At 33.4% G+C, this 17,317-nt stretch overlaps 1 protein-coding gene across 6 annotated transcripts in view; it reads right to left on the reverse strand.

Moving 5' to 3' along the window:
* ASCC3 (activating signal cointegrator 1 complex subunit 3) overlaps window positions 1-17,317 on the reverse strand; it is a 280,518-nt gene that overhangs the window by 51,236 nt on the left and 211,965 nt on the right. For all 6 annotated transcript variants that reach the window (XM_084513434.1, XM_084513436.1, XM_084513435.1 and 3 more), the window contains 4 exons: window positions 15,461-15,603; window positions 5,099-5,236; window positions 4,877-4,997; window positions 1,336-1,468 (listed from right to left, as the gene is read on the reverse strand). In XM_084513434.1, coding sequence (XP_084369560.1) covers window positions 1,336-1,468; window positions 4,877-4,997; window positions 5,099-5,236; window positions 15,461-15,603 — 535 coding nt within the window. The remainder of the gene's footprint in view (window positions 1-1,335; window positions 1,469-4,876; window positions 4,998-5,098; window positions 5,237-15,460; window positions 15,604-17,317) is intronic.

Raw genomic sequence — 17,317 nt, forward strand, 5'->3', positions numbered from 1 at the left:
GAATCTTCATCTGAAAGTTCATCAAATATTTTTTGTTTATAGTGAAAGATGAAATATATCAAACTGTTGATATAAATAAATATATACACAAAATGAGTTACTAGAAACATGCAATATTTATAGTATTAAAAATGGGAAGAAGTTGTGATTAGTACTGTGATATTGAGGATATAGTTTCTTTATCTAGAAACAATGGATTTCCTAGTTCATGTCTCCTTATTGGCGCGGTGCACCAGGCATGAACCTACGGATAACACTACCAGTCCAGATATACCACCGGCATTTTAATCATGCCACCCTTTTGACTTACTAGCTATCATTTTGAAGATGTTCAACTCCTTAGCCTATAAGTGCAATTATATGCCTTTTTTTTTTTTTTAAGACATGTTGCCACAGTTTTTGTTTATAAAAAATAAAATAAAATAAAAATGTATTAGTCTGCCTATGCAGCACTGAACTTAACCTTCTGAAATACACCAGTCCATTTAAACTACTTTTCACAGGTGGTTAGCACTCTCAAGTTCCTGCAAATTTCCTGACTGCTCAGAGGTCCAATTAGTGCTCATGTAGAGGTTTCCACAGGAGAACAATACTGTGAATTCTTTGTTACTGAGAAAAGCTTTCATTAATGCTTATGCTTTATTAGGTATCTGAGAATTCCTCCGTGCATATATAGTAGACTGATGTAATTTGTTTTGCTTCTTGTTGAACAACTATTATAAATATCAAAAACAAGGCACAAGTTATATTATGCTGGACAGAAAGCTCTGTATCAACCAAGTTCAGAGAGAGTGCAAAAAAGGTGGTGTTTCTATTTTTTCTGACAACAATCTTGCAGTTTTGAAGTGAAAGAATGTGTATTAGTAATCACTTATACCAGGCAGATTTCTTTTTGAACTAGGGAGATTTTAAAGAATGTGAAATATTCATAATAGTTCAAGTTTTCTAGCTAAAAAGTACTAGAAACTCTCCTTTTTTCCCTATTAGGAATTTGTCACAGAATTTCAGAGAGGGTTGTATCACATACAGTCTTCCTACACACTTGCCTAGAAGAACAGTTTGTGCTCTCATTCCAGTGTCTGATACAATCAAAAACAGAAAAGCATTTGTAAAATTATTTGGCAATGGACTAAAGAGCTCAACAGTGCTTCAAGACTCACGGAAGAAAGAATTTTTCTGACAGAAAAAGATAGACAACTTTTAAAAAATTAATATCCTCTAGGACCTCAATATTTAGGATATACTCCACACAGGAATTTTGTTTCACTTTTCTGTATCCCTCATTTGTAGTACTGTCGATAGTTTGATTAGCTTTTCTGATTGCTTTTACCTTACCTGGATTCCACTGGGAAGGGTTCATAAAGGAATTTTTTGTAGAAGTCTTTCTTAATATCATGAACTAGAATTACAGCTTTGCCTTGGTCATCAAACTGGGGTCTGCCTGCACGTCCCATCATCTGAAGTACGTCTGCCAAAGAGACAATAATGCATAAAATAAATGCATTTAAAATATATATATATATTTATTTCTATATAACTCATAAAACTTTTCTTTTTCTTTTTTTTTTTTTTTAATATTTCTTTGGCCTCATATGCCCTATTGATTTTTGACCTTTTTTTTTTTTTTCCTATCTCAGGAAAATTTATAATGAACTTCTTTGTGATGGAGAATATCATATGCATAGTTGAAGACCACCCACTGCAATAGTAACCAAGCCTACACCTAATATAAATATATAAATTTTCCCTTCTCTCCCTCCATTCCACATGCATCTCTTGTTTGTTATCATTAAATTAAAGATGATAGTGAGCAAAGGAACTCACGAAGCCTACAGTGGTAACTGTATATCACTTCCTAATCTTCAAGTACTTGACTTCACAATAATAGGTCTCTCCTATATATAATTTCCTAGGTTTTTAGTAATTTAGAGGGGAAAAGAAGGTAAAAGTAATTATGATTACTAAGAGCTATGATCTTTGCCACTCAAACTTCAAGCCAAGTGGTATTTGCTACTAGCACTGGAGTAGAGAAGGTTTCATATCATATGTTTTCCCTATATGAGATCATGATATACAAATTTAAAAGCAGATAAAGCTCACATCTACTATACCTACACATTATTACTTGCAAATACAAGTTAGTCAGTGATTTCTAGAAACACTGAAAATACAAGTCTGTACAGAACATGCTCAACTTGCTACCTGACAACCAAGATATGTACACTTATCATCTGTCTTCTCATAATCTGAGAAGTGCATCAGTATCGGTTGTTCTTTGTCTCTCCAGCATCTATTTAAGTTTGAAGAAACAAATGATATTAGTTCAAAAGTAAGTTTTAAATATTTATTTTTAAAACTTTTTATGTTTTGTGTATTCTCTGAGTTCTATCATACCTACAGAGTATGTGGCTTGCAGTACCTAGCACTTTGAAAAATGGTTTCTTTGGCCTCAGAAGCAAAGTAAGCTTTTTGGCCCAATGGTCAGCAGGGTATTATTGTTAAGGAAGGACAAGACAGAAGGCTTAGAATGCGATACAGCAATGGACAATGATAAGAGAAACAGTCCAGTGACAATAAAAAGAAGTTTTCAGTAACACATGTATGCAGATGAGCAACATAAATAGCGGTGTTTTTTATCAGTTTATTCACTTTGCTAATTTGCTAAGTGACATGAAATGTAAAATGAAATTAATTTGCAAATGATAGGTGTGTATACAGGGGGGTGATGAAACATTACCTTGCTATTGTAATATGGTGATTTAAATAGTACGTAATACCATATAGGAAATGGATTTACTATAGATATGATTTTTTTGCCAAATATTCTGCTAAATAATTATACAAAAACAGTATTTTCTCTACTGACTATATGCTGCTTGGCTGCTCTTAATCACTTAACTAAACTCCTGATATGTTAAATGTGATCCAACTGGATGAGTAAACATCTGGTCACTGAGAGAAGGACTTCCCCAGAACCTCCAATTTCACTGAAAGAAGCATTTTTACTTATTTCAGAATCACTGAATGCTCCACAATGATTCATTCTGCCCTCAGCTGCTTACTTGGAGCCAAATGCATCCCTGGCACACAAAAGTAACTTCTGCAGAGAAAAAGCAAGTTATACCATGGTGGAATAGTGAGGGCAGCATTAAAAACAATATTGTGAAAGTTTGGAAATATTTCCAAAAGAAACACATTAAATTTTCACTTAATTGCTGCTGAAGAATTGTATTACTTATCCACAGAACTTCCAGAAGCATGAATATTCTCTAGAAAGTTAAAAATATTCTAACCGAACCATACTACATTTCTTGATAAAATAGGGAATCTGCATTTTCTGTTGCAGTGCAGAGAACAAAACCTAAATTATAGGTGGTAGTATTCACCTCTGTTCACACCCCTAGTCTTATTTAAAGTCTTATTTAAAATCCAAGAACCAAACAACCCCTAATATCCAAGACAACTGAATTCAAAAAGGCAATAAAGAGTATAAGCCTCTCCTAATGCCTTTGTGAGTACTTGTACGATGGATTTCAAAAATAGCATAGTAAGGCCTCAATGTTTATTGAATTTCTGGTTTCTTTTGAATATATTATTTACCCTATTACTTCTCTCTGATAGTCCCACAGATTCAACATAAAATCTAAAATATCTATTGTTTTTTTTTTTTTCCTCATCACTCTTCCCCATTCACTAATAAAGTCAGTTGTCACTGTTCTTCCAGTTGGGACGAGCAAAACGCTACTTCTCTGCAGAGACTGTTTATACTAGGTTTATACCAGCCAGTCTGTCACAAAATGCAAGTGTGTATGGCAAAGCTCCCGGGTCATACCAGAATCTTTGAACAAGAGAGCTGGTCTGGAAATTGATCCCAAGTTTCCAGCAGAGCACTAACCACTAAATTAACCTCCATGAGGGTTACTTGGAGAAATAACTCCTGTATTATTTTCAGTTTGAGCTTTTCTCATTAGTAAGTTTCTCTTGCTATAAAAAGACAGCGCATGGCTTAAAGGATGCAAGATCTCTATTTACATTACAAATAACATTTATTTGTCCTTAGATGTATACATCTCTGGCATACTGCAGGATCATTTAATAATAAACTTCCTCTTGTGAAAATAGAAAGAGAAAACAGAACAGGAAACCTGGAATAAATTTAGCTTGTCCTCATTCTTCAAGCTTAGTACCCATCCAGACAGATATTCTCCCTGCCTAAGCTTTGAAAGAAGTTCTTCCATGGTTCACGTTCTTAAGCTCATTGGAAGAACTACAGAGCAGTTTAAGCAAAGTAGAAATTACTGGAGGTAGGAAGCAATAAAAGTCTGTATCAAACCAGAAATTCAAATATTTTATTAAGCTGATTATTTTTGAAATATCACTTATTTAAAGTATCTCTTATATCACTAAATATACTATACTAGTTAGAGTTTTTGTTTACTGTCAAGTGACGACATATACATTTTATGCTCTCATACATGTGATACAACTTTTACACTTCAAACCATTACAATCTGTTTCTATTTAAAAATAGGTTTCAAAAAACAGTGTGAAAGATTCCTTTTGTCCAAATTCCTAGGAAGATAAATGACTTCATATTGTACCTTTACTTGCCTAGTGTCTACTTTGGGCAAAGTGCATTAAAGGAACTTAGAAAAAAAAAAAAAAAAGATTTACAAAACTGAAACATTTTTTAATCGCATAAAATCTTAAGAGTTCTCTTACAACTTGCATTAAACAAAGAAACCCTCCTCAGCAATCCTAGCTTCTGCCTAATTTAGGTATTCTCATTGGTTAGTTACAAAATAATTCAGATCATTTGTATATATGTTTGAAATATATTTCAGCATATGAGTATTTCCATAATTTATGTGAGTACCTGTAATGGGATAATCCACATAACGCCTTGTTTTTCCATCATAGTATTCTGTTCCTTTAACAATTACTAAATGAGCTGGAAAATTTACACCCCAAGCTAATGTGCTTGTGGCAATAAGAACCTAAAACAGAAAGAAAGATTAATGAGGTACATGTAACAAAAAGCCAACTTTTAAAATTCCATGTAAAACACATTATGGCAGGATTCAAAGAACAAATGTACCTGGATTTTGCAGTTCACAAACAATTCTTCCACAGTTTTCCTGTCTCTCTCATGCAGACCCGCGTGGTGCATGCCTATTCCAAAAGCAAGTGTCAGCTTCAAGTTTGAATCTCTAACTGTCACTATAATGTCATTCATCTGTAAAAAGAGTGAATAGTTACATATTTTAAAACAGATTACTCAGAATTTTTTTAACTTTTAGGGTTGTTATTTCTGATATTTTATTGATATTTGATATTTTTTATATCAAGGATAATTTGCTCAACTGTTCACACAGACAGGAAAACAGGGTCTTCATTCTTTGAAAAGTCTGCTTTCAGTCTAAAAAAATCAAATACTATATTAAGGGTGGGGAGAATACAAAACTACATTACTATATAGACACACTAAATAGCATAAAGAAGGAAATGAAAACGCTGAAAATATCTTGACAGTGCTGGCAAATGCTGTGTATTCTGCTCTGTGTTAGTTTAATGCAATTCCTCGTATCAAAAGGGTTAGACCTGGTATAAAAATATAGCAAATCCCTGCAACCAGTAACAAAACAGTCATGAAAAATAAATTTAACTCAACAATGCCTATGAAAAGATAGACACAGTTCTACAATTTGATAATTCTGTAATTATTATCCATCAATAAAGTTTTTGATTTACATGATTTTTTTTTTGAGACTTAGATTGTAATTTATAGACTCAAACCCTGTAGTGAAATCCAACATACAGTAAATGTCTTCATTTGAACTTTATAGAAGGACAAAAAGTTAATTTTTGTTACTATTACTATTCAAATCTATGACTATTTGGAATCCTTTTAACTACCCTCTACATTTCTTGCCTAAGTTTTCACATAGTAAGTTCCATAATAAGCTCATTTATTTCTGCAGACTACCTCTGTGAAAAAGCCCCTCACTAATAACGAACAAAAGCTTTGCAACTTCTTTATCTTGCGTGGCGATTTATTCCTCAATTTTCTTTCTATCGTTGAATTCCTACGGCCATTTGTTATTATATGTGATTTTATTATAATATAGCCAGAAACTTTCAAATCTCATCTCTTATTAGTGGTTTCCTGGTGCCACCAGCAGTGGCACGATGATATTGCATACTTACGGGCAGCATCTCTCACAGTTAACCTAGGAGGTATAGCCAAGTTTAAAGAACAAAAGGGTAGCACAAAATGAATTACTCATGGTAACTGGAGAACTCAGACTGAACATTTAGTCTCATCCCAGACTGAATACTTCAAAGTACTGAGATATGTTTTTTGTATGACTGCAGTGATAACATCATTCCCACTTTAAACACTGAGGTGTTGCACTTCTGATGCTCAAAATTGTAACTTTCTCCAAACATTTCCAGGCTTTTATAATTCTCAGAACTTAATGTTTCTACAATTAATTATGTATCTAAATCCAACTAATATATGTCATCACTATTATCAAAAAATCCTTGGTACAAAAAAGCCAGGGAGTATAATAGCCTGTATTTGGGATTTTAAAAAATCCAATATAGATTTTGTAAATCAATCAATTTTTGTCAGGAAGAACAAATTATAAAGCAGTTTAAAAACTTTATTTGTTGTAGTAATATTGATTAATTGAACCAGGAATGATAGAAGTAACAGAGAACCCAATTTTCAAAAATATTATTCAAGTTTTGGCTTGGTCCAATCTATTTGAACTACCTAATGAAAGCCCCTAAACTTCATTTTCTCTCATAATGCAGCTGCCTCGAGGTTCCTTATATTATCTTATATTATGAGACATGGTAAGTTTGTTGCATAAACTAAACTGACTTGTATGAAAGGGATGCATACAGCAGAGAAGAGTGAAAGGGACTATAAAACACTGAAAGGAAAGGAAGCAGGAAGAAAAAAGCAATGAACTGAGAAGTGAGAAGGGGATATCTGTTTAGGAAAGGGAAACAAGAAAAGGGGTAGATAAGCAGAAGAGAGAGAAAAGAACTGAATGAAAGGAGGATATGTTAAAGGATAAAGTTTATCTATCTAGATACAATCAGCAAACCTTTGATTTCTCTAGTCAACATGTAGACATGTGACTGTAGTGTAGACAACATGAATTATGACCCATCTTAAAGATTTCTTCTAAAAAAAAATAAATAACTGGATAAAATGAGAATCAGTGCACTGCTTTCTCTACAATTATGACCATCAACTATAGTAGTAACTATAGTCATAGTATACCAAGTAGCATATACATGTATATATATACACACACACACACAGTAAGTATAGTTGTAATAGCAACCATAGTTTACTATGGTTTTACTAAGTGGTATTAGCACAATGCTTAGATAGAAATTGAGAAATATTAGTTTTATGTATACATAGAACATACAGAGAAGTCAGATGAAAAACTGGAAAAAAGCACCAGGAACCATTAGGAGAAAATGCAAAAGTATAAATGCATTTACTATTTATTTAATTTCTGCCTTCAAAAATTGACAAAGGATATTAAATTGTTGAACTAATTTTTCTTCTCCCCACCAAGTATCATTAGCTTATGATAGTCATGTCTTTAATGTGAGAGAACAAGCCAGTTCCAACAACATTTATTTAATTATTCACATGAGCAGAATTTGATATTGGGAAAATAATGAATCTAAACTCCCTTTTCCTCTAGAAAATACAGCAATCAAATTAGCTGATTTGGATTGGTCTATAGCAATTAGACTGCTCCTTCAGCACACGCAGTTTTACAGTGTTAGTTCTTTTCAGTACAGAACCTGAGCTAAACCTTTTTGTCATGTAGTTTCTAGCATATAACATCCTAAATTCTCACTGCTGGGAATTTATTCAAAGATGTTCTTCTTGCTTTTACAATCAGTAGTGGTTATTTTTTTTTTCCCTCTGACTTGTATTACAGCGGTGGCCTGTGGTGCTGTTAGTCATACCTGCAAAGCAGTGTAATTTACCACAGGAAAACTAAAGAACCCTTAGCAGGAGAGCTGGCGCATGTACTACTATCCTGTCACTTTAGCAGCAGGGAATCCTAGGCATTTTTAGCTGACCCCTTACTTTCACATAAATCAATGTAATAAACACAACTATTTTACCCATAGGCACAATCCAAGGCTTAAAATTCTAGCGACAATTTATTTAAAAATATAACCCCCTTATGTCAATTTAGTTTTAAGAATATTATCACTTTCTATTAAGAAATGCTGGCATAATTAATAATAATAATTAATAATTAATCAATAAATAATTATTAATTAATTAATAGTTTGATTAACCAGAAATAGACACACCATTGTGACTAAAAATCAAGACTAAAATTTCTACAGTTTTAACTTTATTACTATTTATCTTTTCTGAAAAAAAACTGTACTGTAAACTCGCAAAAGGTCAAAGATATATTTTAAGTACAGAAAGTATTTAAAAAATAATATAAGGAAATATACATGGGGCTGACATTAAAACAAAACAAAACAAATTAAAATAAACAAAACAAAACAAAAAAAAACACAACAGTGAAAAAAAATATTAACACTTGATTCAGGGAACCTAGTGCAAGGTGGGATTTTCCCTGGACTCTAAGACAGCCAGGACTGGGTCCACACAGAGAAACTTTTGCTATTTTTCACGTATCTCCTGATGAACAATCAAAAATCCCTCCCATGCTTTCCTCTAACATCAGGTTGATTAGGATTACACCTTTTAATTAAAAACCTATAAAAACAAATGTTTACTGTAAATTATCACATAACATTTATTATAAAAAAATAAAATCTATTTTGATCTTGTATATTCTAATCTCTGAACAAGCTAGATTTTTCTCAAACTAGTAAGTAGTCATTTTCTTTGTTCCTGCACATATGTAAACTGTTGAACCATTTACTTTAAGCTAATAGAACTTTTTTATATTTTAAATTTATTATACTTAAAAAGCTTTTGTAGAAAGATAGGATTCCATTTAAGTAGATACATTACCCTGTGCCTGAAATACATTCCAGTCAGAGTATAATTCAGCAAGTTGATGACAATGCTGGCTCCAAAAGAAAGGAGGAGACCAGATTGGACAAGAATGAGCTAACAGATTGTGCAGCCCAATTCTGTCCCTTTGAGTGTGATATATTGTTTCAAGATGCTAAAAACCCATACTTTCTCAAAGCATATCTGTTGTGCTGGTTTTCCCATTTTCACAGAATCCTCATTATTAGTACTCTGTACTCTTTTCAAAGCACGTCAGACTCAGACCATATGCCACTGAATAATGCTTATCAATTGTCTAAAATGCCCAATAGAAGAAAGATGTGCAAAACAAAAGAATCGTGAAAGTTATGAAGTCTTTTACAAAAATAATTACATATTTCACATCTGCTACAGATGTTAAGTGAAATAAAAACATCTCCTTGTTATAACTAAATGTTAATTTTTTATGACACACTTTTGTGTCATAAAAACAACATCTTGTAGAAGGAAGTTGAACTTCTATAATGAGTGTAACACTTAGAAATCATACTTCAGTATCTTCTTGATCTTTAAAGACAAGAAAAAGAAATATCTAAAAAAATTAAAGTTTGACTTGCCTTCATAATCCAGAACTTTCCCACACAAAATAAAATGCTCAGAGCACCTCAGATAAGCTTATTTAAAAAATATTTTACAAAATTCTTTAAACAATTGAGATATATTATTAAAGCCTATATACTTAACACTAACAATCTCAGTTAAAAGCCAGCAAGATATCTAATCATAACACAGACCAGATTCTTCTATTCCAGTTTTATAGCACTGCATTACTTCAGAACAATAACATTGAGATAATAGGTTATTTGATTTAAAGGTTAGAGAAGGAAAACTCATCTTTTGTCTTTCCAACAATTTTTTTTTTTTTTTTTTTCCCTCCAGCAATACAAAACACAACTTTATGGTAAAATTTAATTTACTTTCAGGCATAAGTCTATGCATATTTCCATATACTGTAGAAACATACACACAAACACACATGCAATTAATGCACATATGATTATGCAAACACTCACATCTCTACAATCTTGAGATCAGTATGAGCCCGATTCATTCTTTCGTAGTCAATGAACGCCCTTCATTCAAGTGTCCTTGCATTCAATGGGAGCTGGATATTGCCCAGTATGGATGCTATTGAATATTACAGTAGGTATGTTTGTGCTAAAGGATTTTAGTTATTTCTGGAGGTCTCATAAAGAACAGTCTTAACAAGATGCAGATGGTAAAATGATGCACACAGCAGAACGCAGAAATCACTGTGGTTAAAGTTAAAACTGTATACATGGGTACATTTCTGATATTTGCAGTACAAGAGAAGACGAAAAAAATCCAAGTATCTCGCCAGGAAATAGATTTATTTAAAAAAAAAAAGTAAAGAAAGAAAGAAAGAAAGCACTTTGCTTGTTTGCTGATGAAAACTGCATTCTATCCTCAAAAAATAAACAATAAATACTACTTTTTACTTTTGTTTTAGGTAAAATACAAAAAAAAAGTAAAAACATCATTAGAGAAAAATAAATACACTGAAAACTTGATTCTAATACATTCTGCTGTACAAAGATTGCAACATCTACCACCACCACAAATATATATGTCATTTTTTAAAGAGAAGAGCTTGTTCCTCTTTAGTCAGCTCCTAATGCAGAGCAGTGTGGGTCTTACACAAACTTACCATCACACACTGGTGGCACTTTTTCTAAAGGGATAATCTGAGCTGTTTTTTCCTTTTAACAAATTAAGTAATGGGTCACAAGCTTGAACATGATAATCTTGGCTGGCAGCTCAAAATTAGAATTTAAGCTAGTAATTGAGTGCTTAGAAACCATCTCATGACTATACAGAAAAGCAGGGTGAACATAAAGTTTTCTTTTTTATATTGGCATCTGCTGGCACACACATATTGTCATGGTTGAACAATAAAAGAAATGAAGAATTACTCAATTTACAGGGGCAGTCTTCTCTTTGAGATGTACTGCCTGTTCACATTTCTGTCATGATGCACCTGTGCCTCACAAGTAATAACTAGGACAATCTTTACAGAGTGATATCTTACTGAAGAGCCCTTGCAACTACCGCAGACAGTCAACAAATGGCAAGGAAGGCAGCTTCAACTGCTTCTTCACTCCTTGGAGAAAAACAAACTGTGTTGGGACTGAAAACACTAAGAGGGATACAAAGCTGTGTTTGGAATGTGTATGGACAATCTACCTTACAAAAAAAAAAAAAAAAAAAAAAAAAAGGGGGGGGGGGGAAGCAACCTACCTCTAAGGCTCTAAGGTAACCATTTTTAGATCTTCAAGAGAATGCTCACTCCACTCTACTTTGGGCAAACTCTGAAGTAGTCCTGGTTAAATCCCACAGAACTGATTGCTACAGCAGGACTAGCACATGTGCTATGCATAGCAATTGGCAAATGTAGAGATGAGTTTTGAAGAATCAACTACAAATCTCAGCAAGTAGGGTATTTCAAAACATTTTTGTAGGTTATCTTGCTCAGACTAAATGAGATATGAAGTATTCAGGTGAACATTTCTTCATGAAAATCACGCACACAGCCTGAAACTTATTTGAATAGAATCTATTAAACAGATCAAACGATCTCTGTGCAACAACAGGTCCAGTAGAACAGGGTAAATAATCAGTACTAGAAAAAACAAGGTTCCTCAAGTACTGTCCAGTCTTCTGAAGACTGACTTGTCTCAACCTTCTGAACAGCTTTCAACTTCCTGAATACTGTGGGAACATGGGTATGAGCTGGAAACTGTACATCAGACATGAAATTCAGGGAAAGTACATGTATCCAGGAAGGATCATCTCCAAAACTGAATGGAATTGCTGGTAATACGTATTTTCAGTAGATGAAAGTAGATCAAAACTCCTTTTCAACTATAATTTAGTTGCAACTCTTAGACCAGTGATGAAGGAAAGAAATTCTGTGATTCCCCCACAATGCAGGCATGCTGCTGTCTACTTTGGTGGCAAAGGATGAAAGGTCGTTCCTGTATGTTATTTATACATACAGATACATATTCCAGAAACTTCACAGAAAGTTCATGTCCTTTGAGATACAAGTGATTGTAATGTTGTCTGAATTTGATACTTGGAGCTGGGTGGCAGAGATAGTGGTGGATTTGCCTGTGACCTGAGGACTGGGAAGAGAACCAATCTGAAGTTTTGTGAACAGAAGCCTTCACATACTGCATATAAGGCATGGTTTGGAGCTACCACTGCAGGGGGAAAGTTGACAAACTACAGGATCTACAAAGACGAGTAGGGAAGCTAAGATGAGAAACACGTACCAAAGATCTAGTATTGGCTTCTCTCCCTCATTCCAAGCCCCCACAAACCCTGAATCCCTCTGTTACCATGACAGACAAGTTGCCATGCTGGGTAACAGAAGAATTGCTTTCAGTGGCTGTAGAGATCTCAGTCTACCACACTACCAGTCTTCCAGATGTTATTATGGATGGCACTGCTTACAGCAGTTTAAGTAGTCTTCTGAAGTGTGAAGCTATGAATGTGAAGCTAACATAAACATAGAATAACATTTGGCCATTTACACAATTAAATGAAACTAACCTATGAGTTCTTGAAAGAATCTTACATCAGTTAAAATTAATATCATACAACAAATAAAGATGAATGAAAAAAAGTGCCAAGGCCACCTGTAAAGCTTGTAAACTTTGTGAACACCCATTTATGAAAAAAATATTTTATTTCTCAACCTATTTCACAATTAACAATTACTAATATTTTCAAAATTAAGTCATTTGTCTTTAAGTCCCCCTCAAGGAACATTGGTCATAAAGAAATGAATGTGAAAAACTGTTAGACTTCAAAAATGGTTTAAAGGCAACAAAAATTTCTTTTTACCTAACTGGTCCATTTTTATCTTATGTGAACTTGCAAAACACTGTGAGTATGTGAGCAAGTGCTTAGGTTGGGAACTGCCTACTGTAAAGTAGAAAATCATTAGTTCAAATATGAGAAAACACTTCTTTATTTTGAGGATGACAGAGCACTGGAACAGGTTGTCCAGAAAGGCTCTTTTTCTAGAGAGATTCAAAACCTGCCTGGATGCCATCCTATGCAGGATCACCTCCAGGTGATCCTGCTTGGCAGGGGGTTTGGATCAAATGACCTCCAGAGGCCCCGTCCAACCTCAACCATTCTGTGAGTTTTGCCTATTTCACTTAATCCAAGCTTGACTTTAATATAAATTGAAGTTAGAATGTTTAAATAAAAAGTACTATGGATAAAGAAGTAAGCAGTACATGCACTAGGTATGTAGCACTACTGTAACTTTGTCCCTTGCTTTAATGTCAAATGAAACTCATGTTAATCTTGCTCATTTAAAACACAAATCTACAAATAGGTCCCCTGAATACCTAAAGAAGTGCCCACCTGAACTTGTAAGTACTTCAGACACAAGTGTGCTATACATAATAGTGGTCAGTAATCCTCATTCTTTTATATTTATACAATCAGAAATAAGTAACTTGGTAAGTATCTTTGTTATGTGCCAAACATTCAGATTACTAATTCAAATACAAATCATAAGCAAATGTTCTCAGACTAATAAATGCAAAGTCTTTTTTTCCTTGTCATCTCCTCTTTCAAAATCTTCAGAGGTATATTTTGAAACAGACAAAACTATCTAGGCTCTGACAGGGTCAATGATCAGAAGGTCCAAATTCAAAGATTCTTAACAGAAAACACTTCTCTAGCAAGTCTCTAATTCTTAAAATGAAGAAGCTTCAGCTACTGTTCTTTTCAGGACAGTAAGGGCTCATATAACATGTGCAAGCTATTCAGATTAATGAAATTCATTTAGAGTAAGCTGCATGTTGCATATTCTAATTGTAGGTGAGATTACTACAATAAACTAGTGTAAGTTACTATAGAACTCTACGAGGCAGTAGTAATTTTTATATGAATTGTTTCTGTTATGCTCAAGAAAACAAGCTAAATGGAGGTTGCACACTAAGGGAAGCAGCATCAGATTAAGACATGTTTCAGTACTAGCACTTTGTCAGCTAAGATATCCATTTGCTCTTGTAAAATCCACCCAAGAGGGAGGATACAAATGTTATGCTTTATCTCATAGAAAAATCACACTTTTTTTTTTTTTCCCCTCAAAGAGCAAATTCAAGCATTCTTCTCATCTAGAAATCTATGGTTTTTGGCATGTAATTTTTGGTATATGTATATACATTTCATAAAACTGTTAAATACAAGGTTTTGACCTTATGTTTATTAGCCATGCATTTTGCTGTATCTTGGCCCTATATTATCACAAATTCCTATGCAGAAGGTCTACAACCATTAGAGAAAGCTAATTTCCAAACTCTAGGAAATCTGAACAATAATTAGAATTGTTTTGAAGCAATGATGTACTATAATCAGTACCATTAGTCCAGAAGTAAATAAATAGTTCTGTATTCAGAGCAGGTGCAGAAACAAGTACAATAAATAAAATCTAGTATATATTTTGCAGAATGCAGATAAAACAGATTATTGAATGGTTGTTTATTATTTCATTTGTTTTTCCCAATAAATGACAGAAGGATTGTTTGGAGAAACAACACAAGAAAATGTAATTAAAGATTATATTGCATGAAAAAGAAAAATAATTAAAATCCTAGCTCCTGCATCTGAGTGTTTGAATTTGTGTTAGTATTCTTATAATGAAGATACTGGCAGAAGCTCTTTCAGTTTTATAACATTAATTTATTTCACTGATACCATTCCTAAGCGGTTCCTTCTACAGCATTTATATATGTGTATGTACACATACATATATGCATACATGTGAATGTAGATGGATAGATATATGTATATATGCATGTACATATATACAAATATATGTACACATATACTGTATTCATATACAGTAGCACAGACAGAGTTATCTTATGAGAAGGATGATTTTGCTCCTAAAACACTGAAATAGATTTGGTTTAAATTTCAGCTCAACTGCTACACACCACCGACTTCTGGCTGTAAACTATAGACAACAGTAGCTTTCTTTCTTTTATTCTTTATCTTATTTTTTTATCAAAGACTTCTACGATGTGATATATGCTATCTGGGATGATGGAAATACCATTAATAACAGATATGCTTGAAAAATAAAATAAATTGCTTTCTAAAGATCATATCTTGAAAAGATGCTTATATAGTCTTAATGCTATATGAGCTTAGTACTTCATAGTTAACACTAATTTTAATACATACTTGAAATGTAGCATATGAGTAGCTGTTTCAAGATCTACCCCCAAATTACTCTTTGTTTTTTAATGTATTGTATTTTCAAATAGGCATCAACAAAATAGAAGCAAATTAAAAATAATTCAGGTAAAATTATTCTACCTCTCTTTCATCCATCTTCAGCCATTGCTTGGGATCATCCTCAGTAGCTAGGAAAGCAATCAGATCTAGGGCAGTAAGCCTTGTCTGACGTCTGGATGACACAAAAATAAGAACAGGCTTGGCTGGAGAATGGCTCCGAATAGCTGTTGAGAAAAACAGAACTTTAGGACTGTGACCTTTAATGACAAAGCAAACAAACAAACAAACAAAAAACAAAATCTAATTTATCTTTGTAATACCTACACAGCTGATACACTTCTCTGCAGCTGATATACAGCTGAAGGTATCCACTCTGTTCTGACAGACAGATACAACAACTAAGATGAGCACACACCATTGCTGAATCAAAAATCATGTAACTGCTTAGCTGAATCTGAGCTAATTTGCCCTGCTATTTCAGTGATCACTGTAATCTAAAGATTTAAAAGAATAAAATAGAAAAAAAAAAAAACAAATAGCAAAACCAAACCAAAACAAACAAACAAAAACAGAAGCTGGACAAGCTTCCTAGACTTGTGTATTTCTCTATCTCAGCCTAGGAAGTATGTTATGTTTTCTAACCTATTAGGATACGTCTTCTCAGGCTAAATGCCACTGAGGCCCAAAACTTGCTCTTTCTGCCTGATCCTGTGCACAGGCTGTATAAATTCATGTCTGCATGCAAAATACCACTTCAATCTACCAGAAAAAGGTATAAATGGCAGACCTTTGAATAGCTGCTGTGAAAAGTGGGCATAATGGTACAAGGGAACTTTGTTTCTGCTGTTTACTTATCAGTTTGATATATTTGAACCAATTACGTTTTTGAACCTCTTACAAAAACATTTTCTTGCTCTGTCCATGTTTGGAAAATTTCAGTTTGCAGCATTTTATTTCACTTTTTTAAATGATCTTAGGAATAAGAATTGCAATGGGAATGTTAAAATAATCTTGACTACATCAGGTCAAACAAGTGAGGAAAAAGCCCTCAATAAATCATGTCTACATTTTTTTTTTAACATCAACAAGCACTAGAACTATAAACCTATAAACAATACTAGAAGTATGAACAGTTGTATGTACTTTGGATACACTCTCTCAGTCTGTTATACAAAATCAGTTTCTGTTTTCTCATACAATTCTCATTCTACCAATTAATTTTATGCATTGTTAATTTCTGAGAACCATTTCATATCCACTATCACATATTATTCCCAAATCATGGATACTACCCTGCATGAGCTCCTGCATATACGCACACCATACATTTGTGAAGTTATTGAAATAGGATCATTCATGTGTTTTTATACCTTTCAGCTACATATGCCAATACATCCATATATTTTAAAACCCCAGCATCTAATGAATTTCTGTTGCTTCTGGAACAGGTGTGGCATAACAGCCCAGGACAGATTTATTGTTCATTAGTGTTTTTGTACAATGCTCTTGTGGAGGTGTAAATAATCTGAGCTGTCAAGATTGGTCTCTAGTCCACAATCAATACTTTGCTTCTGTCATAAGGATAATTAAAGCAGCTAAAAAGTCACCTCACAAATGCCACCTCACAATCAACAGCAGTTCACATCACAAAATTTATACTGGAGGTTATTTTTAATTGATATAATAAATATTCCTTATGTAACTCAAACAAAACATGTTCCAATAAAATATTGGAGTTTTTCTTAAATCTATCCTGCATGCCAGTTTTGTTGAGAATAAAAAAATTGAAAACAGAAGCATATCTGGATGCACTACAAATTTTGAATTTTATGGCTATTGCTTTGAAACTAGCATTACGTGAGGTTAGTCTGACTTACAACTTCTGTTCACAATTTTTTAATGCTTACATGCAGCCGTACATATGAAAATACCTCAGCA

The sequence above is a fragment of the Aythya ferina genome (genome assembly GCF_964211825.1).
Source record: "Aythya ferina genome assembly, chromosome: 3".
NCBI classification, from domain to species: domain Eukaryota; kingdom Metazoa; phylum Chordata; class Aves; order Anseriformes; family Anatidae; genus Aythya; species Aythya ferina.